We start from the raw sequence: 25,638 nt of genomic DNA, 5'->3' as shown, positions 1-25,638 counted from the left end.
ACCAACAAACACAGCCCCCAAACACATTACATGTACACAGTACCAACCAGTTCTCCTTCCCAAATAACGGGACCATCTAGACCTAGCCATCCACTATTACAGTTCCCCGTCCAAAAATGTAAAAATGGTAAACAACTTAGCCAAACACTAAAAGCCATATTCATTTCCAAAACTGACAATGGTCATTATGCCCACCAGGTTCCCTTCTCCCAAAACTCACAGAGTTACTCACATGCACAAGAAAGTCTCTCTTGCTCCCAAGGAGGTTACATGGTACACAGTCGCACAAGTTGACCTGTCCAAAAATCTCCACTTACACATGCACCATTGACGGTCCCTCTTTACCCAATGCTTTACATGGCATTGTACCCGTTAACCTTGCAACAACTTGCTGTGACCCCCTCCCACGTCAGTCCAGCACCAGAAGAGTACATGACACCATGAAACAGTCACGTGCCAAACGTGACAATGTGTCACAGCATGACTCCAGTTCCCGTTGATTTACATGGTCCAATGGCCCCCCAGATTCCCGTTCGTGAATAATCTGACATATGGTTACATTGTGACCGTTTTCCTTCATTACTTTCCTGTATTGTTAATGTTGCAATCCATCGTTACGTGTTTCCAATTTTAATTAATGTAAAAGAACAAGTTATTTCCAAAACTAACAGACTAACACTTGTCACCACTCATGGTTCCTTTGCAAAACTTAAGGATTTTTTTTTTCTTCTAAAGATTATTTTACTCAAAATGTATGGTACAATAGTTAAATGTACCCTTCCAACTTCATGGATGAAATACATCTAGTTCCCTATCCAACAACTTTCTGGTTTCAACTTGCACTGCAGTTCCCTTTCCCAACTTACATGGTACACATGCACCACCAGTTCCCCTTCCCAAACTTACATGGTACACATGACCACCAGTTCCCTTTCCCAAATCTTCAATGTACACATGTACCACCAGTTCCCCTTCCCAAACTTACATGGTACACATGACCACCAGTTCCCTTCCCAAACTTACATGGTACACATGCACCACCAGTTCCCTTTCCCAAACTTACATGGTACACATGCACCACCAGTTCCCTTTCCCAACTTACATGGTACACATGCACCACCAGTTTCCCTTCCCAAACTTACATGGTACACATGCACCACCAGTTCCCTTTCCCAAACTTACATGGTACACATGCACCACCAGTTCCCTTTCCCAAACTTACGTGGTACACATGCACCACCAGTTCCCTTTCCCAAACTTACATGGTACACATGCACCACCAGTTCCCTTTCCCAAACTTACATGGTACACATGCACCACCAGTTCCCCTTCCCAAACTTACATGGTACACATGTACCACCAGTTCCCCTTCCCAAACTTACATGGTACACATGCACCACCAGTTCCCTTTCCCAAACTTACATGGTACATATGTACCACCAGTTCCCTTTCCCAAACTTACATGGTACACATGCACCACCAGTTCCCTTTCCCAATCTTACAAAGTACACATGTACCACCAGTTCCCTTTCCCAAACTTACATGGTACACATGCACCACCAGTTCCCTTTCCCAAACTTACATGGTACACATGTACCACCAGTTCCCTTTCCCAAACTTACATGGTACACATGTACCACCAGTTCCCCTTCCCAAACTTACATGGTACACATGCACCACCAGTTCCCCTTCCCAAACTTACATGGTACACATGCACCACCAGTTCCCTTTCCCAAACTTACATGGTACACATGCACCACCAGTTCCCCTTCCCAAACTTACATGGTACACATGCACCACCAGTTCCCCTTCCCAAACTTACATGGTACACATGCACCACCAGTTCCCTTTCCCAAACTTACATGGTACACATGCACCACCAGTTCCCTTTCCCAAACTTACATGGTACACATGCACCACCTGTTCCCTTTCCCAAACTTACATGGTACACATGCACCACCAGTTCCCTTTCCCAAACTTACATGGTACATATGTACCACCAGTTCCCCTTCCCAAACTTACATGGAACACATGCACCACCAGTTCCCTTTCCCAAACTTACATGGTACACATGTACCACCAGTTCCCCTTCCCAAACTTACATGGTACACATGTACCACCAGTTCCCTTTCCCAAACTTACATGGTACACATGCACCACCAGTTCCCTTTCCCAAACTTACATGGTACACATGCACCACCAGTTCCCTTTCCCAAACTTACATGGTACACATGCACCACCAGTTCCCTTTCCCAAACTTACATGGTACACATGCACCACCAGTTCCCTTTCCCAAACTTACATGGTACACATGCACCACCAGTTCCCCTTCCCAAACTTACATGGTACACATGCACCACCAGTTCCCCTTCCCAAACTTACATGGTACACATGCACCACCAGTTCCCTTTCCCAAACTTACATGGTACACATGCACCACCTGTGGGGGGTGGAACCAAAGCAGAAAGTTACCACAGATGTAAACTCCAGCCCTCACCAGTCAGATCAGTGAGAACAAACAAATCCTTACAGCTCAGTCTAATATTGTGCAACCATGTGCACCTTCACATTTCAGCAGATGGTATGTTCATGTAAATTTTATCTGTTGTCTGTCAACATTATTTACTACTACTACTACAACTACTACTACTACTGCTGCTACTATTACTGCTACTACTGCTGCTTCCGCTACAGCTAGTGCTGCTGCTGCTACTACTACTACTTCTACTACAACTACTAAATAACGATAACAGTAATATGTATAAGAATAATCATAAGAATGCCAGGAATAAGAAAACTGTGTATTCATGTGTTCTTCCTCCTGAACACAGAACACTTACAATCAACACCATCAACAAGGGAAAAACAGTCACAAACATCAGTAACAAAGGGAACCACAATCACAGCGACTTACACGCAAGGCAATATGGAATGCATCAATCACTCAGTTGTATCACCAAACATCCTTCATGCAGGCCATGTCCAGCAGTGACCATGGCGCTAAAAGCTGAAAACCATCAACAGTGGGAACGTGTCCGCTGAGGAAGCCAGAGAATCTGAGCGTACAGGATCAAATCCCATGCTCTCCAGTATTTTCACCCCCTCCACTTGCGTTTTCTAATGATGGAGTCTCCCGTCGGTCCGACGGATGAGTAGGCAGGCAGGCTTATCTGTCGGTGTGTGTCCTCATATGTGAGAAGAGGCCGATTCTGGATCCGCAGCATTTCCCACAGGTGTTGCAAAGGAAAACGTCTCCAGAAGTTGAACCCTGCTTCCTTCACTCACGCTTCTCCTTAATGGCCAGCGTTCTCTTGTTTTAAAACGTTTTTATGCCACTAAATCACAGCATCCTCCAGCGAGAGTGGTCAAGGGCATCAGTTTCCCAGGAAGCGATGTCTATGTCACAGGCTTTGAGGTTTGTCTTCAAGGTGTCCTTGAAGCGCTTGCAGGGTCTTCTCAGTTCACGGTGGCCTTCCTTCAGCTGGCCATACAAAAGCATCTTCAGGATCCTGCTGTCTGTCATGCGGACAATGTGTCCTGTCCAGCGTAGCTGGCACTGGATCAGCAGGCTTTCGATGCTGGGCAGGCCGCTCCTCTCTAGGACCTGGAGGTTGGAGACCCTGTCTTGCCACTTTATGCCAAGGATCTTACGTAGGCATCTCTGGTGAAACTGCTCAAGTTGTTGAATGTGACGGCAATACGTCGTCCATGTTTCACAGCAGTACAAAGTGGTCAGCCAGTATTTTCTCCCCCTCCACCTGCATTTTCTTTTCTTCCAGCATCGGGAGACTCCATCATCACTTGCGTTTTCAAAGTGTGCATACAGACAAGCAGATTTCCGAATAGTATGACTTTTGCTTTTGCAACTATTACTTTAAGAAAACTCAGCATCAACAAAAGGACATGCCCTGGCAAAATTCTGGTCGAAAATGCGACTCTGGTAGTGAAAACAAAACGACGCTGGCACAAAGAAAAAAAAAAATCAATTATGGGCGTTCCTTGCACTGTGAAGAGCGCCTGTGCATCAAACGACTCTGTTATGAGACAAACAAAGAATGCAGTGTCTGCTACTCAATGCGGACAAGAGATTATCATACGCGTTTCTAATAATGCACGGTGGGTGCAAATTATGAATTGGTATAGGTGACCTTGCATTTTTCATATTTCTTTCGGCTCGAGCACCCAGTTGTCGGGTGGATAAAGCGTATCACCCTGCTTGTTATGTTTTAGTTGTGTGTTTTGTGTTAGTGTGATTTGTTTGCGGGTTGTTGTGGATTTGTCTCTGTGTTGTGTTGGTTTATGTTGTTAGGTTTTCTGATGTGTCTTGTCCAACAGGACCGTACCTGGTATTATAAATGGTTTGTTGTCGTTCCCCTTTAGAATGAGTGATGTATGGATTGTTTTTGGATGGATTAATCATGCTTGGTATCTTGCTCTAGGCAATGTTAAGGAATATCACTGTAGTGTCATGGCAATTGTAAATATCTTTAAAAGAAATAACTTCTTTCATTCAAAAAAAAAAAAAACAAACATGACCTCATTAGAAGGGTAATTTCAACCAGAGACTGAAACAAAGGCCAACAACTGTGAAGCAATCCGACCATTTTGTCATTTTGTTAATATATGAGTTGTGGTTCTAACTGTATTTTTTAGTTCGAGTTTGGCTAGTATTTACTTAATTATTATCTCAGTGTTTAAAATATACTGACTGATTATTAGTATTTAGGATTTGTGTGTTTTTGTTTTTTGGGTTTGTGTGTTTTGTGGCGGTTTTTGTTGTTGTTTTTTCTGGTGCAAGGGGCGTGGTTACGCTGGGTATGATATAGGTTGGCAGTGTGGCATTAGATATATGGATTGATTTACTTATATTATTTATTTAATTTTAGTGTAAGTAAAGAGATAGTGAGAGTATGTGAAGAGAAGATCTTCAAAAAGATGAAGTAATTAAACCCAAAAAAACATAACAAAATTATATTAAATTGTATATAAGTATATTAACAGTAAACTTACAAACAATTGTTTTTATTATAATATTTATTAATATTATCTATTTCGTAATTTAATTCAATTATATATTATTACATAATTATTAAATTATATCACTATACTTTATTACTTTTTAGTTATTTATATATTTTATATTATTATTACACCCGACACACCATATGGGTTATGTTAATCTTTATTTACATATATTATTTCATACCATATACAACAAAAAAGAAGAGAGAGAGAGGGGGGAGAAAAAAAGAGGAGAACTTATTCAGATTCGTCAGCAGTGTGAGGACAGCGCAATATAACATGACAAACCCCCAAATATCTAATGTATAAGTGTACAAACAAGTACAATAATAAGCTTAACAAATTACAGTAATCACCACAGATGTGATACATATGATCAATAACACCACACTGTAAACAATGACATAACACCCTTTAGCTATCACAGGACATACATCCATAGCTGTAACATTAAACATCAATACCCACACTATACACAATAATTTATATTACAAATGTATATATCAAGATTTACACCCATACTTAACACAAGACAAAAATAAAAAAAGTGTAACAAAACAGTAGTAAACCACTCAGCTGTCACAGACAGGTATACCCTAGTGGCAACACGATACACATGAAACCCCTGGCTGTCACAAGCAGGTAAAAAACAAGCAGCTCTGTAACACAAGACAGGTAACACCCATAGCTGTAACACAAGACAGGTAACACCCATAGCTGTAACACAAGACAGGTAACACCCATAACTGTAACACAAGACAGGTAACACCCACAACTGTAATGCACAACAGGTAACACCCATAGCTGTAACACAAGACAGATAACACCAACAGCTGTAACACAAGACATGTAACACCCATTGCTGTAACACAGGACATGTAATACCCACAGCTGTAACACAAGACATGTAACACCCATTCAGTACAGCACAATACAATACAGCACAACACAACACAATACAAAACAATACAATAAAATTCAATACAATACAACACAGCACAATACAATACAATACAGCACAATTTAAGACAAAACAACACAATACAATACAGCACAATACAATGTAATATAGCACAATGCAATACAGTACAGTACAATACAATACAACACAATACAATACAGCACAACACAATAAAATACAACACAATACAATACAACACAATACAACACAATACAATGCAATACAACACAATACAATACAGCACAACACAATACAACACAATACAATACAACACAGTACAATACAACACAGCAAAATACAATACAGCACAATACAATGCAGCACAATACAATACAATACAGCACAATACAACACAACACAACACAATACAATATACTAAAGCACAATACAATACAATAAAATGCAGCACAATACAATACAGCATACAGCACAAAACCATACAATACAGCACAATACAACACAACACAATACAATATACAACACAGCACAATACAACACAACACAATACAGCACAATACAACACAGCACAACACAATACAACACAGCACAATACAACACAACACAATACAGCACAATACAACACAACACAACACAATACAACACAACACAATACAGTGCAGAGTGCTTCCTACCCACCTGCCCTGTGCATACAGGCAAAGCACCAGGTCCCACAATACAATACAATACAATACAATACAATACAATACAATACAGCACAATACGGCACAATACAACACAACACACAACACTACACAGTGCACAGCGCTTCCTACCCACCTGCCCTGTGCATACAGGCGCAGCGCCAGGTCCCACTGTTGCTGTGTGTGGGGCTGGGTGATCCCGCTCTCCCTCAGCAACCGCTTCACACACTGATGATCGTCGGTCCCCTCCTCACCACAGTCTGTCAAACCAAAGGGAGGAAGGTGGCGGGATGGTTCAGACACTCATCTCTGTATCTGTATCTGTAGAATGCGTTGCTATAGCCACTTATGACATAAACGCAATGGTGGGGGGGTGGGAGTGCGCAGCCTAGCATTACTGGCGTCCTGAGAGCCGTGCTTTGAAGCTCTCGACAGATGTTGCTGTCACCGTTGCCTCGTCCAGGTGGCTCCAGTCACGAACAGTGCCAATAAAGAAGGAGTTTCTGAACTGCGTTTCTCAAGGCCTGACTAAGCGCGTTGGGTTACGCTGCTGGTCAGGCATCTGCTTGGCAGATGTGATGTGGCGTATATGGATTTGTCCGAACGCAGTGACGCCTCCTTGAGCTACTGAAACTGAAACTCAGTCTGAGATCTGCCTACTACAAAGGATCTTGAATTGTTCCTGATGTGATTGGAGACGGCACTTGTTGCGTCGTATTCTTTAAAGTCGCGAGGTTTGATGCTACGTCCTTCTTTGTGTGGAGTCAGGAAACCAGTAGGCGGTATGGCCGGTACTAACCCCTCAACCACCTTGTACAGGAAAGTTAGGCGTAGATCACTTCTACGTTTCTGGAGTGTTGGCAGCTGCAGGGTAGATAACATACTGGTGATGGCACCGGGGGTTCTTGTGGTTCTCGGCAGTTCAGTGTCTACGAGGGTCTGGGTTCCACTCGCTTCCCTGTCTCGCCCTTTCTCCCAGGTTTGACTGGAAGATAAGTCTGAGTGTCCAGTCATTCATAAGAGACGATGAACTGTGTAGTCCCTTGTGCAGCACACGCTTAACTCACTCAGTACGGCCAGTCCTCTCTTCTCCTCTACACAGACCCCTCGGATGTCCAGTGGGTGTCTGAATGACCCAACCTTTAGCTTCCGTCGTCAGAATTGTGGTATTCTTTGTCAACATTCACCTCTTCAGTATAAGAGCCTTCCTCTTGCACTACTTTGATGATGGTAACTCGGGTGAAACGCTGTTAACGTCGTCTGTTTTGCCGTTCGTATGGAAAGAGTTAATGCACTGAAAATGAACCCATGGCAACATGAGTGTTGTCCTCTGGCAAAATTCTGTAGCTGAAAAGAACTTCACTCTGACAGGTACATGAATATATATATATCTACTCAAGGTCTGGTAAACATGTTGGTTTATGCTGCTGGTCAGGCATCAGCCCAGCAGAGGAGGTGTAGCCAATATGGATTTGTCTGAACGCAGTAACACCTTGAAAAAAACATGAAACTGAAACTGTCAAAACCAATCGCCAACTTTTGGGGGTCAGGGGTCATTTCAGTGCATTCTGGGATATGAAGTGGCTCTTCCACAATTTCTAGGCTCTTTGGAGTCATGTGATATGTGTGGGATTTATTGTTCTAATTACGGTTTTATCTTGTGAGCATTTTCGAAATGACACAGCAAGGCAGTTTTTTCCTTGCACTTTCCACCAATTCTCTCTTTGTTTCTCTCTCTCTCTCTGTCTAGCGTGTTGGGTTATTCTGCTGACGGGAGCAACAGCCGAATGGTTAAAGCGTTGGACTTTCAATCTGAGGGTCCCGGGTTTGAATCTCGGTGACAGCGCCTGGTGGGTAAAGTGTGGAGATTTTTCCGATCTCCCAGGTCAACATATGTGCAGACCTGCTAGTGCCTGAACCCCCTTCGTGTGTATACGCAAGCAAAAGATCAAATACGCACGTTAAAGATCCTGTAATCCATGTCAGTGTTCGGTGGGTTATGGAAACAAGTACATACCCAGCATGCACACCCCCGAAAGCGGAGTATGGCTGCCTACATGGCGGGGTAAGAACGGTCATACCCGTAAAAGCCCACTCGTGTATATACGAGTGAACGTGGGAGTTGCAGCACAAACAAACAAAGAAGAAGAAGAAGAAGGGTTATTCTGCTGGTCAGGCATCTGCTTGGCAGATGTGGTGTAGCATATATGGATTTGTCCAAACCGCAGTGATGCCTCCTTGAGCTACTGATACTGATACTGATACTGATACTCTCTGTCTAACATTCATTCAATCTCCTTCTCTCAGACATCTTTCAGTTTAAATTTGCTATTTCACAGCATGTCACTTTGCACTGTGTTGGTTTCAGTTGTTCTCTCACTGTCCTTGACAATATGTCAGGACTTTTTCACAGTTATGAGAAGTATATCATTATCATGGGCAAGGAATGGGTGTAAATACAACTCATCATTGTGTATCTAAAGTACCAGAGAAGTGTGACCTGTTTTGTCTTGTCCTTCATGACTTTTTTTTTATGGTGGGTGCAGGACGCTTTTTTGTCGTTGTTTGTTTTTGTTTTGTTGTGTTTTTTTTTTACTTTTTTTCAGGTGGATGGGTATGTGGGGATTCAGGGATGTATGAGCAAAGGGAGGTCACTGTCACAAAACTCCTATTTATTGAATGAATGAATGATATGGATACATATATAGTGCCTATCCTCGGTCGGAGACCAAACTCTAAGCGCTTCACAAACATGGGGTCATTTGCACAACAGTCTGCCTTCCAGGTGTGCCAAAACCAGGTATCAAAAACTAATAAGGAAACTCAGACGAGAATCCAGTTTTCTTATCATTCAGCCACTGAACCCGTCACCTGTGATGTCATGTTGATGTTTTTGACTTTTTGCATTCATTATCAGTTGTTTCGCTTGTCAGTTTAATGACTTCTCTTTTACGAAGTCCTTTAAGTAATTTCCTGTAACTGTATTTAGAGGTGGTTTTTTTGTTTGTTTGTTTTTTTGTTTGTTTTGTTTTTCTTCCAAATTTCACCCACATTTTTACCCTCATTTGCCCAGTTTCCCCCAACCCTCCATTCATCCACATCTCCCACCCCTTCTAACCGATAATACTCAGATGTATTCATAAATACTTTAACAAAATGTCTTCAATCACCGATATGTGTGACGGGACATTAAACAAAAAAAAAATTCCTTCCTTCCTTCCGTCACCTGTGAACTAAAGCTGCATCCCTTACTTCATTCAGTACCGACCTGTCATTTGCAATGCTGCCCTCAGTCTCCCCTTCACGGCAGGCGTCCACACGAAGAAGGGTCTCTGGGGGATATCACAGAGTCCTTTCCCCGTCAGGACGTCCCCGATGCTGGCTGCCAGAATCACCAGAAAACAGCAGTACCTGGCAGGATGAGGAAGAAGAGGAAGAAAACGATGCAGGTATCAAGAGGAGTGGTGGCCCACTGGTCATGCTTCCGCCTAGGAAGCGAGAGAATCTGAGCACATGGTTTCCAAGCCCACACTCACTGGTATTTTCTCCCCCTCCAAGGGACCTTGAGTGGTGTGGTCTGGGCGCTAGGCATTAGGATGAAGATGCTAAACCAAGGTCCCGTGTGCAGCAAACACTTAACACAGGAAAGAACCCGTGGCAACAAATACCGGGTATACTTGCAGGGAGAAAAAAAAAAAAAGGGTGGCACTGCACTGTAGCAACACACCCTACTTGGAAAGAGCAGTCAGCATTTCACAGAGAGAAATAAGTTGTGACAAAATGTAATATAATACAATGCAATACAATACAAAAGAAACTGTTTCCTATAATAAGTTCTGCAATAAACATTCAATCACGTTACTTTTCTTTCTAATTCTGTCAGGACTTCTACTGCTTGGGCAGTCCTGTTTGAATTCTTTATGTCCTTTTCTGCCTTGAAAAAAAAATGTTTGTGATCTGGAATGATTTGTTTACTTTGCTGTGTATCATCTGTAATCAGTGTTAGATGTTCCCACACAAACACGAACACTCACCTGTGTGTCAACTCTGTGCACACCAACATAAACACACACCTGTGTGTCAGAACTTCCCACACCAACATAAACACACACCTGTGTGTTAAATCTGTCCACACAAACATAAACACTCACCTGTGTGTCAACTCTGTGCACACCAACATAAACACACACCTGTGTGTCAGAACTTCCCACACAAACATAAACACTCACCTGTGTGTCAACTCTGTGCACACCAACATAAACACACACCTGTGTGTCAGAACTGCCCACACAAACATAAACACACACATGTGTGTTAAATCTGTCCACACAAACATAAACACTCACCTGTGTGTCAACTCTGTGCACACCAACATAAACACACGCCTGTATGTCAGAACTGCCCACACAAACATAAACACACACGTGTGTTAAATCTGTCCACGCAAACATGAACACACACCTGTGTGTCAACTCTGTGCACACCAACATAAACACACACCTGTATGTCAGAACTGCCCACACAAACATAAACACACACATGTGTGTTCAATCTGTCCACGCAAACATAAACACTCACCTGTGTGTCAACTCTGTGCACACCAACCTAAACACACGCCTGTATGTCAGAACTGCCCACACAAACATAAACACACACTGTGTGTTAATCTGTCCACGCAAACATAAACACTCACCTGTGTGTCAACTCTGTCCACACAAACATAAACACACACCTGTGTGTCAGAACTGCCCACACAAACATAAACACACACCTGTGTGTTAAATCTGTCCACACAAACATAAACACACACCTGTGTGTTAATCTGTGCCACCAAACATAAACACTCACCTGTGTGTCAACTTGTCACACCAACATAAACACACGTGTTGTCAAACTGCCCACACAAACATAACACACATGTGTGTAATATCTGTCCACGCAAACATAAACACTCACCTGTGTGTCAACTCTGTGCACACCAACATAAACACACACCTGTGTGTCAGAACTTCCCACACAAACATAAACACACACCTGTGTTAAATCTGTCCACGCAAACATAAACACTCACCTTATGTCAATCTGTGCACACCAACATAAACACACCCTGTGTGTCAGAACTGCCAACACAAACATAAACACACACCTGTGTGTTAAATCTGTCCACACAAACATAAACACTCACCTGTGTGTCAACTCTGTGCACACCAACATAAACACACACCTGTGTGTCAGAACTTTCCACACAAACATAAACACACACGTGTGTTAAATCTGTCCACGCAAACATGAACACTGGATGCATACCTGTGATTTTTCCACATGAACATAAACACACGCCTGTATGTCAGAACTGCCCACACAAACATAAACACACACCTGTGTGTTAGATCTGCCCACACAAATCTGTCAACACAGACACAAACACAAACCTTATGTTAGATCTGTCCACACAAACATGAACACCTGGGCACACACTGGACAAACACAAACACAAACCTTACTTTAGATCTGTCCACACAAACAGGAACACCTGGGCACACACACTGGACAAACATAAACACAAACCTTACGTTAGATCTGTCCACACAAACAGGAACACCTGGGCACACACACTGGACAAACATAAACACAAACCTTACGTTAGATCTGTCCACACAAACATGAACACCTGGGCAACACACCTGCGTGGTAGTTCCTTATCACCCAGAAACCCATGCCACGCCACATTTCTCAAGTTCAAGGATGTTGGAGGCCCAATGACTGCTCTCAGTATCTGGATCTGGCAAGTGAAAAGATGGTCTGTTAAATCGTGTGACTGCAAAATCAATTTTCAGTAAAAAAACAACAACAAAAAACACACACACAAAAATTAAGAAAAAAATAAATAATAACCCAAGCCTGTTTTCTAAAACCAGTTCATCAGGATAAGCCATGTACTTCCAACCATCCTAACTTGAAAAATATGTTAAAAAAAAAAAGTCTAAAAGCAAATCAAAGCATTTTGCCTGCTATCTATGTCTTTCTCTTGTGCATGGGGAAGGAGACACACTGAGCCCCACCCCAGACCCCATTCCCCCAGCCCCTACAGATTTATTTGGTTTTGCCCTCTCCTATCAGACCTCAGTATATTTCTAAGCCATTTTCTTTGAATGTCCCATTTCATCTTCATTCCTTTTTTTTTTTTTTTTTTTTTTTTTTTTTTTTTTTTTTTTATAAACAGAAGAAAAAAAACATCTTTTTTTTTGTCTTCATAGGTGACATATATCTTTTTTCCTCCCTTTTTTTCTTCATTTTTTTTCTCTTTCATATTTCACCGACGCTTTACGCAATGAACACTGCAGATCAGCACATGGTCATAGCGATACCCATGATTTTTAATACATAGTTTTAGCGATACCCATGAACATCAGTTTCAGTTATACCAAGTCTGAATCTAGTCAGGATAAATCGTAAATGCCGGTCAAAGTTTAAATATATATTTCTTCACTAAATGTGTTGAACTGTGAACTATGTACTTGTCAAATCTGTCACTTAATACGACTTTCCCTTTTTTCTTTTTTCTTTTTTTTTTCTCGTTTTTTCACCTTTACTTCTTGGTTTGCACTGGCTGAACAGACTGTGGGACGACAGCTGTCAGATAGAGTGGAGGTCCACTGGTTATGTGTCCGCCTAGGAAGCAAGAGAATCTGAGTGTGCGGGATCGGATCCCATGCTCGCCAGAAATTTGTCCCCCTCAGCTAGACCTTTGGTAGTGGTCTGGATGCTTGTCATTCAGATGGGCAAATAAACCTAGGTCCGGTGTCAAGCATGCACTTAGCGTACGTACATAAAAGAACCCACAGCTTTCTTTCTTTTCTTTCTTTCTTTTGTGTTCGACAGCTACGCAGTCAGGGTCAAAGTCCGAGGGATGCCACAAACTCGGACATCCGGTGAAGATCAGCTGCCGTCCCCCAGAGCTTGGTGTTGAGGTCAGCACCCCCAGGCCAGGACTGCTGCTGCATCTTCTCATACAGGGGACAGTCTTGGAGAATATGGGATGGGGTCTGGTCAGCCTGGCCGCAATCACATAGGGATGTGGCTGCCACTCCAATCCTCTTCAGGTGTGCTCGGAGGCCGCAGTGTCCTGTGCAAAGGCGGTAGATAGTAGTCTGGTGTCTCCTCTCCAGTGTCCTGATGGGATCCTGGTGTGCCTGGTAGCCTCCGTTCAGGGTGACCCAGCCTCTTCGGAATCTGCTGCGGAGGAGAGTTTTTTTGCTTCCTCATACGTGGCAGGAATGGTTGGCTGCGTGAGCTGGCTTCCTTCCTTAGCTTTTTTTCACCTTTACTTCTTGGTTTGCACTGGCTGAACAGACTGTGGGACGACAGCTGTCAGATGGAGTGGGAGTCCACTGGTAACATGTCCACCTAGGAAGCAAGAGAATCTGAGCGTGCGGGATCGGATCCCATGCTCGCCAGAAATTTGTCCCCCTCAGCTAGACCTTTGGTAGTGGTCTGGATGCTAGTCTTTCAATAAACCTATGTCCAGTGTCAAGCATGCACTTTGCGTACGTACATAAAAGAACCCACAGCAACAAGAGGTAAAATTCTGTGGAAAAGTCCACTCTGATTGTAAAACAAATACACATGCAGACATTAAAAAAAAATAAAGAAAGAAAGAAATATGTTGTGATGAATGCATGTATGTGTGTGTGTGTGTGTGTGTGTGTGTGTGTGTGTGTGTGTGTGTATGTGTGTGTGTGTGTGTGTGTGTGTGTGTGTGTGTGTGTGTGTGTGTACATGTATATTTATGTGTGTGTGTGTGTGTGTGTGACACAGAGAGAGAGAGAGAGAGAGTGTGTGTGTGTGTGTGAGAGAGAGAGAGAGAGAGCGAGAGCGAGAGGGAGAGAGAGAGTATCTATGCATGCAAGTGCAAACATGAGTTGCACTCAGAGCACATCTACATGAGACAGAAAAATAAGCGAATAGACACAGTGGTTTAACAATTACTGCGGAGATTCCCAGAGTGCTGGTCAGTTCTTCAGTGACCAGCAGGTCTTTCAGCATGGAGGGACACTGGCTGCCCGCCACCAGATACACCTGCACACACACAGGAGATATGCCTGCATACAAGGGAGAGAATCCAGCACTCTATCTGACCACCTCACCTGTCAGTCAAGATGAATGACTATTTAATACACTATATTAATACCCTGTTTAATACCCCATCTCGCCAGCTCCGTTCTTCCTCTGATACTCGACTTCTCAGGATACCTCACGTCAGAAGTAAGACCTATGGACACAAATCGTTTTCTTTTCAATCGCCAAAGACATGGAACAACCTCGGTCATTCTGATTCCCTCGCATCTTATAAATCTCGTCTCAAAACTCACCTTTTCCCTCAGCAGTAAGTTCAATTGTGGCAGGTCCACTTCCTTTGCGTTAGCTGTGCTTGACTATGTGTGTATACATATGTATGTGTTACATAACTACATGCATGTATATGAATGTGTATTGTGTGTGCATGTGCGTGTGTTTATGTTAATTTGTGCCTGCCTATGTGTGCGTATGTGTTAGGGTAGCTGTTAGATACACATGTATGTTAAAATGTATGTATGCAGCGTGTGTGTGTGTGTGTGTGAGTGTGAGTGTGTGTGTAGTCACATTTTGGTGTGTGTATGTAACATAGATATGATGTTTTATGTTAACAAAAGCGTTTTTGTAAAGCACCTAGAGCAGATTTCTGGATAGTGTGCTATATAAGTATCCATTATTATTATTATATTTCACAGAGTGTGACCACTTTCCCTATACTCCATGGAAAATGACAATTGTTTCACTTTATTTCATGGGGTGTGACTATTTTCGTTCTATTTCATGATGTATTCATGACCATTTTCACTTCATTTCACAGAGTATGACCACTTTCACTGTACTCCATGAGAGAATGACAATTTTCACTTTATTTCTTGGGGGTTTTTTTTTTTTTTTTTTTTTTTTTTGATTGATGTGGATACTTATATAGTGCCTATCCTCGGTTAGAGACCAAGCTCTAAGTGCTTTACATACACGGGGACATTTGCACCACAGGCTGCCTACCTGGGTAGAGCCGACTGATGGATGCCACTGGGCGCTCATCATTCGTTTCCTGTGTCATTCAATCAGATTTCAGACACACACACATACACACTCAGACAGACATGTAACATTTTACGTGTATGACCGGTTTTCTTTGTTTATTTACCCCGCCATGTAGGCAGCCATACTCCGTTTTCAGGGGTGTGCATGCTCGGTATATTCTTGTTTCCATAACCCACTGAACACTGACATGGATTACAGGATCTTTAACATGCGTATTTGATCTTCTGCGTGCGCATACACGCAAACGGGGTTCAGGCACTAGCAGGTCTGCACATATGTTGACCTGGGAGATCGGAAAAATCTCCACCCTTTACCCACCAAGTGCACCGAGATTCGAACCCAGGACCCTCAGATTGAAAGTCCAGCACTTTAACCATTCAGCTATTGCACCCATCACTATGTGTGTGACTATTTTCATTCTATTTCATGATGTATGACCATTTTCACTTCACTTCACTCATAGAGAACAACCATTTTCACACACACGCACACCTGCTCCAGCACTCCAACACAAGGTGGGAATGACAGGACAGGTTGTCACACACAGCACAATGATCATGACATGACAGGACATGTGGTCACACACAGCACAATGATCATGACATGACAGGACATGTGGTCACACACAACAAAATGATCATGACATGACAGGACATGTGGTCACACACAACACAGTGATCATGACATGACAGGACATGTGGTCACACACAGCACAGTGATCATGACATGACAGGACATGTGGTCACACACAACAGTGATCATGACATGACAGGACATGTGGTCACACACAACACAGTGATCATGACATGACAGGACATGTGGTCACACAGCACAGTGATCATGACATGACAGGACATGTGGTCACACACAACACAATGATCATGACATGACAGGGCATGTGGTCACACACGACAAAATGATCATGACATGACAGAACATGTGGTCACACACAGCAAAATGATCATGACAAGGCAGGACATGTGGTCACACACAACAAAATGATCATGACAGGACAGGACATGTGGTCACACACAACAGTGATCATGACATGACAGAACATGTGGTCACACACAACACAGTGATCATGACATGACAGGACATGTGGTCACACACAACAGTGATCATGACATGACAGGACATGTGGTCACACACAACACAGTGATCATGACATGACAGGACATGTGGTCACACACAACAAAATGATCATGACAGGACAGGACATGTGGTCACACACAACAGTGATCATGACATGACAGAACATGTGGTCACACACAACACAGTGATCATGACATGACAGGACATGTGGTCACACACAACAGTGATCATGACATGACAGAACATATGGTCACACACAGCACAGTGATCATGACATGACAAGACATGTGGTCACACACAACACAGTGATCATGACATGACAGGACATGTGGTCACACAGTACAGTGATCATGACATGACAGGACATGTGGTCACACAGTACAGTGATCATGACAGGACAGGACATGTGGTCACACACAACACAGTGATCATGACATGACAGGACATGTGGTCACACACAGCAAAATGATCATGACAAGGCAGGACATGTGGTCACACACAATACAGTGATCATGACAAGGCAGGACATGTGGTCACACAGTATAGTGATCATGACATGACAGGACATGTGGTCATACACAACACAGTGATCATGACATGACAGGACATGTTGTCACACACAGCACAGTGATCATGACATGACAGGACATGTTGTCACACACAGCACAGTGATCATGACATGACAGGACATGTGGTCACACACAACAGTGATCATGACATGACAGGACATGTGGTCACACACAACACAGTGATCATGACATGGCAGGACATGTGGTCACACACAACACAGTGATCATGACATGACAGGACATGTGGTCACACACAACACAGTGATCATGACATGACAGGACATGTGGTCACACACAACACAGTGATCATGACAAGGCAGGACATGTGGTCACACACAACAGTGATCATGACATGACAGGACATGTTGTCACACACAGCACAGTGATCATGACATGACAGGACATGTTGTCACACACAACAGTGATCATGACAAGGCAAGACATGTGGTCACACACAACACAGTAATCATGACATGACAGGACATGTGGTCACACACAACACAGTGATCATGAAAAGGCAGGACAGGATTTAAAAAAAATAATGATCATGACAGAACAGGACATGTGGTCACACACAACAGTGATCATGACATGACAGGACATATGTGGTTACACACAATAAAAATAATAACGACATGACAGGACATGTGGTCACACACAACACAGTGATCATGACAGGACAGGACATGTTGTCACACACAGCACAGTGATCATGACATGACAGGACATGTTGTCACACACAATTTTAAAAAAATAATGATCATGACAGAACAGGACATGTGGTCACACACAACAGTGATCATGACATGACAGGACATATGTGGTTACACACAATAAAAATAATAACGACATGACAGGACATGTGGTCACACACTACACAGTGATCATGACAAGGCAGGACATGTGGTCACACAACACAGTGATCATGACATGACAGGACATGCGGTCACACACAACACAGTGATCATGACATGACAGGACATGCGGTCACACACAACACAGTGATCATGACATGACAGGACATGTGGTCACACACAACACAGTGATCATGACAGGACAGGACATGTGGTCACACACAATTTTAAAAAAATAATGATCATGACAGAACAGGACAGGACATGTGGTCACACACAACACAGTGATCATGACATGAGAGGACATATGTGGTTACACACAATAAAAATAATAACGACATGACAGGACATGTGGTCACACACAATAAAAATAATGATCAGGACAGTCTCACATTTCCCAGAGCTCTCTCCAGCACTGCCGTGACAAGCAACAAAACCAGGATGTTTCTGGCGTTATCCTCCTGCTGTTCCCTGAGCAATGTCAGACAGTCATGGAATATCTGCAGACATTAAGAATTTAACACACACAGAGAGAACAGATCACGCATTATACACCATTTTCTTCGATAGGAAAAACAAACAAAACTGCACGCTGGAAAGAATACCAAAAAAAAAATGGGTGGCGCTGTCAGTGTAGCGACGCACTCTCCCTGGGGAGAGCAGCCCAGATTTCACACAGAGAAATCTGTTGTGATAAAAAGAAATACAAATACAAATACAAATACCATTCCTCTTAAGTCAAAATACAGCAGTCAATGAACATCACATCACGGAAATTCTGCAAGCATTCCTCCCCCCACCCCTGTTCCCCCACCCCCACCCTCCCAACCTCCACCCTTTTTTTCCATTTTTTAGAAGCAGATATAGTGTTGTTTATATGGAGAAATCCAGAAATTTTGATGCCTCCTTAAAATTGAAACAGTGTGTGATCATTCTGGTAAATGTGCACACGATAAACAAGAAACAAAACATTTTCATTTTGAAAACATTATGTTTATGACAAAAAAACAACAACAAAACAACAACAAAAATCAGTGGGATTCATCAGTGGGATTCATATTCAATTCAATTCAGTTTAAAATACTTTATTGTCTGCTTCAACCAAAACAGAAAATTCTCTTTCAGCTCACTTAAAATAAAATACCCGTCAGCAAAAATCAAAGAGGAAAAACAAACAACTGATCACCATGCACACATCAATTATTATGTAAAAAGAAAAACATGTGGGTAAGATACTATTACATTATGCATATGATTTAGAGTGAAACAACTGTGTGTGTGTTGTGTGTGTGTGTGTCCATGCATGTGCATGCATCGTTATGTGTGTGTGCACGTGTGCGCTCGTGTGTGTGCCTGCGTGTGTGAGAGTATTAGTTCCCACACTGCACAAACATGAAAAACATGCAGAAAAATATCGGTGAAGTGAGCACATTTATCAGTAATCAGTCCAGAACACACTCTAAAAACACAGCAGTGAGAGCGCTTGATAAAAAGTTGATTTGGACTTCATAACTTAGGTATAGGTATAGGTATAGAATAGGGACGAAGTAGGCCTCGCGGCCTTTTTGATGTCCCTTCTTTTTCGTCAACATTGAGTAGTGTCTGCATTGCATGCGGTAATTTTCCTACGAGTAATTTAATCATCATATTCATACTTTTTTATCTTTACATTTATATCAGCGTCCAGAAGATTCTTGAATTGGTTAAGAGTTGGTGCTGTTTTGGTTAGTTCTCTTAGTGGGTTCCACCATTTTATAACGCGGTTAGTAAAAGTGTATGTTTTGGCATTTAATCGAGTATGTTTTGGGTATATATCTTTGCTAGAGCTTCGTGTTTTTTCAACAGTGTTAAATTCAAAGAAATCTTCCACTCTTAGATCATCTAAATTGTATATGATTTTGTATACTTGGATCATATCTCCCCTATATCGTCTATATTTCAGTGATGGAAGGTCCAGTTGCCTCAGCCTTTCTCCATAATCCATGTCTTTTAGTTCACTTAATAATTTTGTAGCTCTTCTTTGCACCCTTTCTATTGCTGCTAGCAATCCTTTCAAAGTCAATTCTGATCAGGTTTAAAGAAAATGAGACAGTACGGCAGATGACTTCATATCCAACCTTCTGTGACTGTGTCCACTGTAGTCGTGGCATCAGTGTTGCCTCAATCTGTTCAAAGCTCAGCGCTCTGAGACAACTCTGACACTGAGCGAATACTGGTGCCAACACTTGGACAGCTTCCTGGAAGTACTCAGCAGTGTTGTCTGAATCTGGGCACAGAAACACATTGATGTTTGCATCAGTTCACATGTCAGTCAGACAGCACAATTATGAATCTTTATACAAATGAAAGTTCAGTGCAACATGATATATGATATTAGTGCATTCTGATACAGTCAACACAACGATGATCCCTTTGGCAGGTTCTATATTTTTTCATGTTTAGGACACATCATTCTCCCTGTCCCTTCCCTCCCAGCCTTTGGGTTCATACACATCTGTCAACAAATGTATGGTACAGTGGGATTTGATATTTCTGTTTCATAAAAATAATGGTCATGCAAAAGCCGGATTCCATCATTCTTATTAATGTACACTGCTTATTTGATTGGGAGCACGAGACAGTGACAGACAGTAATATAGGGGTATCACGCTTGCACACTTTCATATTTGTCCCATTTGAATCTCACCCACTGGGAATAACGAAGCAATACGATCCATATCTAATCCACCATGCGACAACACGAAAGGTCCATTCTGCCTGCTGTCGACAGTTTCGCTTTCTCTTTCTTCAGTCAGAACTACATTTCCATGTTCGTCGCTCTCACATCCCACGGAACAAATCAAATGTTTTACTGCTGGCGACAGAGCCGTGGCGGGCGATGGAAGGTTCATTGTGCACAAACTTTATTTCTAAACTTATTATTATCTAATATTATTCAAGTTAGTCGAAGAGCAGTTGAATATGAACAAGAAATGGTGCAAGCCTTGTTTTTGTTAGAAACGAGTAATTTCCCTTGAAAACTGACCGGCGCGATCACTCCAATGACCCATGCTCAGATTTGCCCCCGGGTAATTTTATTAATTTATTATTCATTTATTTTATTCGTCCTCGTGCGTGATGTTTTCTTGTTCATCTTTGATACACTCTCCAGATCGACTGGCCACGTTATGCCAGATATGTGATGTCAAAGTATTCCAAAAGTCCATTTACATAGAGCACTGAATACTGATTGACATCAGATCACGTGAAACTGCATCAACATATCTTGCAACTCTTCAGTGTGGATGTCTGTCCTCTCGATCATTGTTTTATCATATGCAAGTGGGAAAAGTCCCGAAATTATAACTCTGTATATAACTGGCCACTGATTTCAAAACTGTCTTGTTGAGATTCCGGGCCATTCAAAGTTTTGATACCAAATCAAACATGCATGTTTACACAGTATCCAGTGGAATTACTCTGATAAGAATCCTTGCCAGCGATCAGATTGAAGTAAAACACAGGTGGGAAGGAGATTTACTGATCTCATTGTCAAATGATTCAACAACAATCCATGATCGTATACAGACTGCCTATGAATTTCAGTGTCCCCATTCTCAGACACACCCTTCCACCCCTACAGAGAACGGATCATCGCCCCTTCCGCCCTTGTCTTCCATCTCCTGGCCCCACCCAATCCCAAACATTCCCACCCACATCCCCAAATCCACTCAGATATGTGTGTATGTGCGCACAAGCATGACTGCATGAAGCTTTACTGAATATACTGAAACAGGAAATGAATGATGAGCACCTACAGGAAGCTGTCAGTCAGTTCTACCCAAGTACACAACCTGTGTTGCAAATGACTCTGTAAAGCGTTTAAAACTTGATCTCTGATCAAAGATATAGGCGCCATAGAAGTATCCATATCATTCAACATGCAACATAGCCACACTTTACCTACCTGACAGGGAAAGGACTCTGTGCGTGTGCATTTTACTTATAAATACGATTTATTTGATGGATGATCTAATATGCTGGATGTTTTTATTTGTTTACATTGTTATGCATTACCTTAATTGTCTTAAGGTGTGTGCGTGCGTGTGCTTGCATGTGTGCGCGTTGTACACTACCTAGTCTTTACATGTGTGGGTGGGGGCGAGGGTGAGAGTTAATATTTATATTTTATTTGCTGGATGTTTTCTATCCGTATACATTGTTGTGCAATACTTTATTGTCTTAATGTGTGCGCATGTGTGGGGGTGGGGGGTTGTTTTAGTCAGCTACTGAGAGTTTATATCTGACTTGTTTTAGTGTATTGTATGGTACATATGTTCATTTTTATGTTGGTGTCCACAACAAGCCTGTGATTGCACACGTTAATTTCCATGTGGATTAATAAAGTGTTTTTGAATATGAATTGAATTGAATTGACCCCATCTGATGGCCAGTATCTGAACCGCCTATCCTATTTGCTTTCGTTGTTTGAAATGCGCTATCATCTTCAATATTGACCTCTTCAATGTGAGAACCTCCTGATGGTAATACGTTAATGAGTGTCAACAGCGGTCAATCACTGTCATCATCGCTGCTAAGCGGAAGGGACAGTGGAGTGATGGCCCAGTGGATAACACACTCACCAAGGAAGTGAGAAGACTTCATGTCCGCAGTTTTGAGCCTTTACATAATCCAGATTTTTGTACCCCCTCCAGTCGACCTTGAGTGATGGTCTGAATACAAGTCTTTTTGATGTGGTGTGCCGATGTCCCATTTGTAGCATGTGAAGCACTGGCCTGTTGGTAATGCATCTGACCAGAAAGTGAGTGGCTACAGGTTCGATTCCCCCACAGACCAGGATTTTTACTCCCCACTTTGCTAGCTTTCGAGTGAGATGATAAAACTACGCTCATGTGAGCAGCGTGCGCTTATCACAAATAAAAGTACCAAAAGCAACAAAGAAGTTGTCCCTTGCAAAATTCTGTTACAAAATCCACTCTAATATCACAAGTACACTTGCAGATTAAAAAAACAAACAAAAAAAAAAAAAAAAAACCACCCCAAAATGAGTGGCACTGCACTGTGGCAATACGCTCTCCCTGGTGAGAGCAGCGTGGAAATCACATAGATAAATCTGTTGTGACAAAAAGTGATAAAAATTCACAGTTTTGAACCATACACGAACATGTTTTCACACACACACACATAGAATAAAGCAAGCACTTTCATGTCTTTAATTCAACTCATTCTCAAACCGTACTGCATTGCACATACACGTCTTTCTCAAACTCCAGTGTAGTTCACATTGTGTGAGACAAATTCCCTCCAACACAGCATCATCATCATCACTCATCTTTTAAGTCAAGAAAAAAAATGTCAACAGCACACAGTCATACTGAATTTGAGCAATCCCTCATTTTTCAAACAGAAAACTAACAGCAGCGTTCATTAGCAGTAGTGGTGTGAGTAAAAATTACCACCTCCATATAGAAAAACCAAAAATGTATACCATGAACACAATTGCACAGTGTTCCATCCAGAACTGCATATTGATAGCATAACATGACAACCTTTATTTCATCAGCTTCATACAACATGACAACCTTTGTTTCATCTACTACACACAACATGCCAACATTATCACCAGTTACACACAACATACCACCATTTTAAATCACCAGATTCACACAACATACCACCTTTTTATATCATCAGCTACACACACAACATGCCAAAATTCTAGGTCATCAGCTACACACAACATCATGAACATACCAACAGACGGTGAAAACTGCAGCTGAACACAGTATCAAAAAAAGAAGGTAAAATGAAAAGAAAAAGAGAACACCACACACACAAACAATATAAACCAGTAAAATGAAAATATCAAACATGCTCCAAGATGTTACACAAAACTTTGCATCCAGACAGCTCCATAATAACTGAGAGAAAAAAAAAAATCATGCATCAACCACTCAGTAAAATGAAAACAAGCTCCAAGATGTTACATGGAGCTTTGCATCAAGACAGCTGATGAATATGTATAGTAACATTCGACTATTTGGGACAGAGCACACAAAACACCTCTGTTAGAGAGTGACTATTCAGTTCTCAAACACTAAAACTGGATTAGAACCTTTCAACTGTTTGTACTTGAAGCCTACATTTCACTGTTTGTTCATCTACTGATTTATGCATTTGCTTAAATCAGTTCATCCTCATGGCTTGGAAAATAAAGTGAAGTGTTAATAAAATAAAAGTATAGGGTGATACCGATGTAAAAAAAAATTGAAAAGAAAAAGAGGAGGAAGGTGGCAGAATGGTTGAGACGCTCATCTGCCAATACAGAGTCTGTGAGGGTGTGGGTTTGAATCCTGTTCTCACCCTTTCTCACAAGTTTTGATTTGAAAATCAAACGGAGCGTCTAGTCGTTCGGAAGAGACAATAAATCAAGGTCTTGCGTGCTGCACACACTTGGTGGACTGAAAAAGAACCCATGGCAAGAGAGAGTGTTGTCCTCTGGCAAAGTTCTGTGGAAGAAATCCACTCCGATAAGTACACAAACATACATGCATGCATTCAAGGCCTGACTAAGCGCATTGGGTTATGCTGCTTGTCAGGCATCTGTTTATCAGATGTGGTGTAGCGTATATGGTTTTGTTCGAGCACAGTGATGCCTCCTTGTGAAACTGAAACTGAAAAGAAACTGAAAAAGAAAAAAGAAAAGCCAGCAGTCAACAAGTATTTCCATTCTCCAGCCCCCGTTGTCACAACCCCCAGACCCAAGACCTAAACTCCACTCTGAGCAGCAGGACGATGACTGTCACGTATGACCACCACAACAAAAGTTCACGTCAGGGGGGAAAAAATGGAATCCCTCTGACCCTGAAGCACACCTGGAGTAGAGTGATGGCGTAGAGGTAACGTGTCCACCTAGGAAGCGAGAGAATCTGAGCACGCTAGTCATTCGGATGAGACGATAAACTGTGGTCCCGTGTGCAGCAAGCACTTAGCGCATGTAAAAGAACTCAGCAACAAAAGGGCTGTTCCTGGCAAGATTCTGTAGAAAAAAAATCCACTTCGATAGAAAAACAAATAAAACTGCACGCAGGAAAAAATACAAAAAAATGCGTGGCACTGTAGTGTAGCGATGCGCTCTCCCTGGGGAGAGCAGCCCGAATTTCACACAGAGAAATCTGTTGTGACAAAGAGAAAAACAATACAATACAATACAATACAATACCTGGGATACCATTCAGAGACTGGCCCAAAACAGCCACAGAGTGGTGGTTCTTCACTGAGGCTCTACACGCCAGAGGGCATAATGGGCAAAGTGATTACCAAGACCCTCTGCATGCTTTGACTGTTCTTCTGCTGCCTCTGTTCAGAATCATTAT

The 25,638-nt window shown here is 42.2% G+C and overlaps 1 protein-coding gene across 1 annotated transcript in view; it reads right to left on the bottom strand.

The window, feature by feature from the left end:
* Positions 1 to 21,248, bottom strand: part of LOC143296614 (endoplasmic reticulum membrane-associated RNA degradation protein-like) — a 39,699-nt gene extending 18,451 nt beyond the window's left edge. Inside the window, exons 1-10 of the mRNA XM_076608643.1 lie at positions 20,949 to 21,248; positions 20,380 to 20,528; positions 18,655 to 18,762; positions 14,614 to 14,703; positions 12,309 to 12,406; positions 9,893 to 10,035; positions 6,761 to 6,884; positions 5,618 to 5,681; positions 2,423 to 2,440; positions 233 to 295 (exon numbers count right to left, since the gene is read on the bottom strand). Of these exons, the coding sequence (XP_076464758.1) occupies positions 233 to 295; positions 2,423 to 2,440; positions 5,618 to 5,681; positions 6,761 to 6,884; positions 9,893 to 10,035; positions 12,309 to 12,406; positions 14,614 to 14,703; positions 18,655 to 18,762; positions 20,380 to 20,528; positions 20,949 to 21,153 (1,062 nt within the window). The 5' untranslated portion in view covers positions 21,154 to 21,248. The remainder of the gene's footprint in view (positions 1 to 232; positions 296 to 2,422; positions 2,441 to 5,617; positions 5,682 to 6,760; positions 6,885 to 9,892; positions 10,036 to 12,308; positions 12,407 to 14,613; positions 14,704 to 18,654; positions 18,763 to 20,379; positions 20,529 to 20,948) is intronic.
* Between the last annotated feature and the right edge of the window lie 4,390 nt (positions 21,249 to 25,638).

The sequence above is a fragment of the Babylonia areolata genome, chromosome 21 (assembly GCF_041734735.1).
Source record: "Babylonia areolata isolate BAREFJ2019XMU chromosome 21, ASM4173473v1, whole genome shotgun sequence".
NCBI classification, from domain to species: domain Eukaryota; kingdom Metazoa; phylum Mollusca; class Gastropoda; order Neogastropoda; family Buccinidae; genus Babylonia; species Babylonia areolata.
The sequence above is the reverse complement of the archived record's forward strand: the minus strand, read 5'-3'. Positions and strand labels throughout refer to the sequence as shown.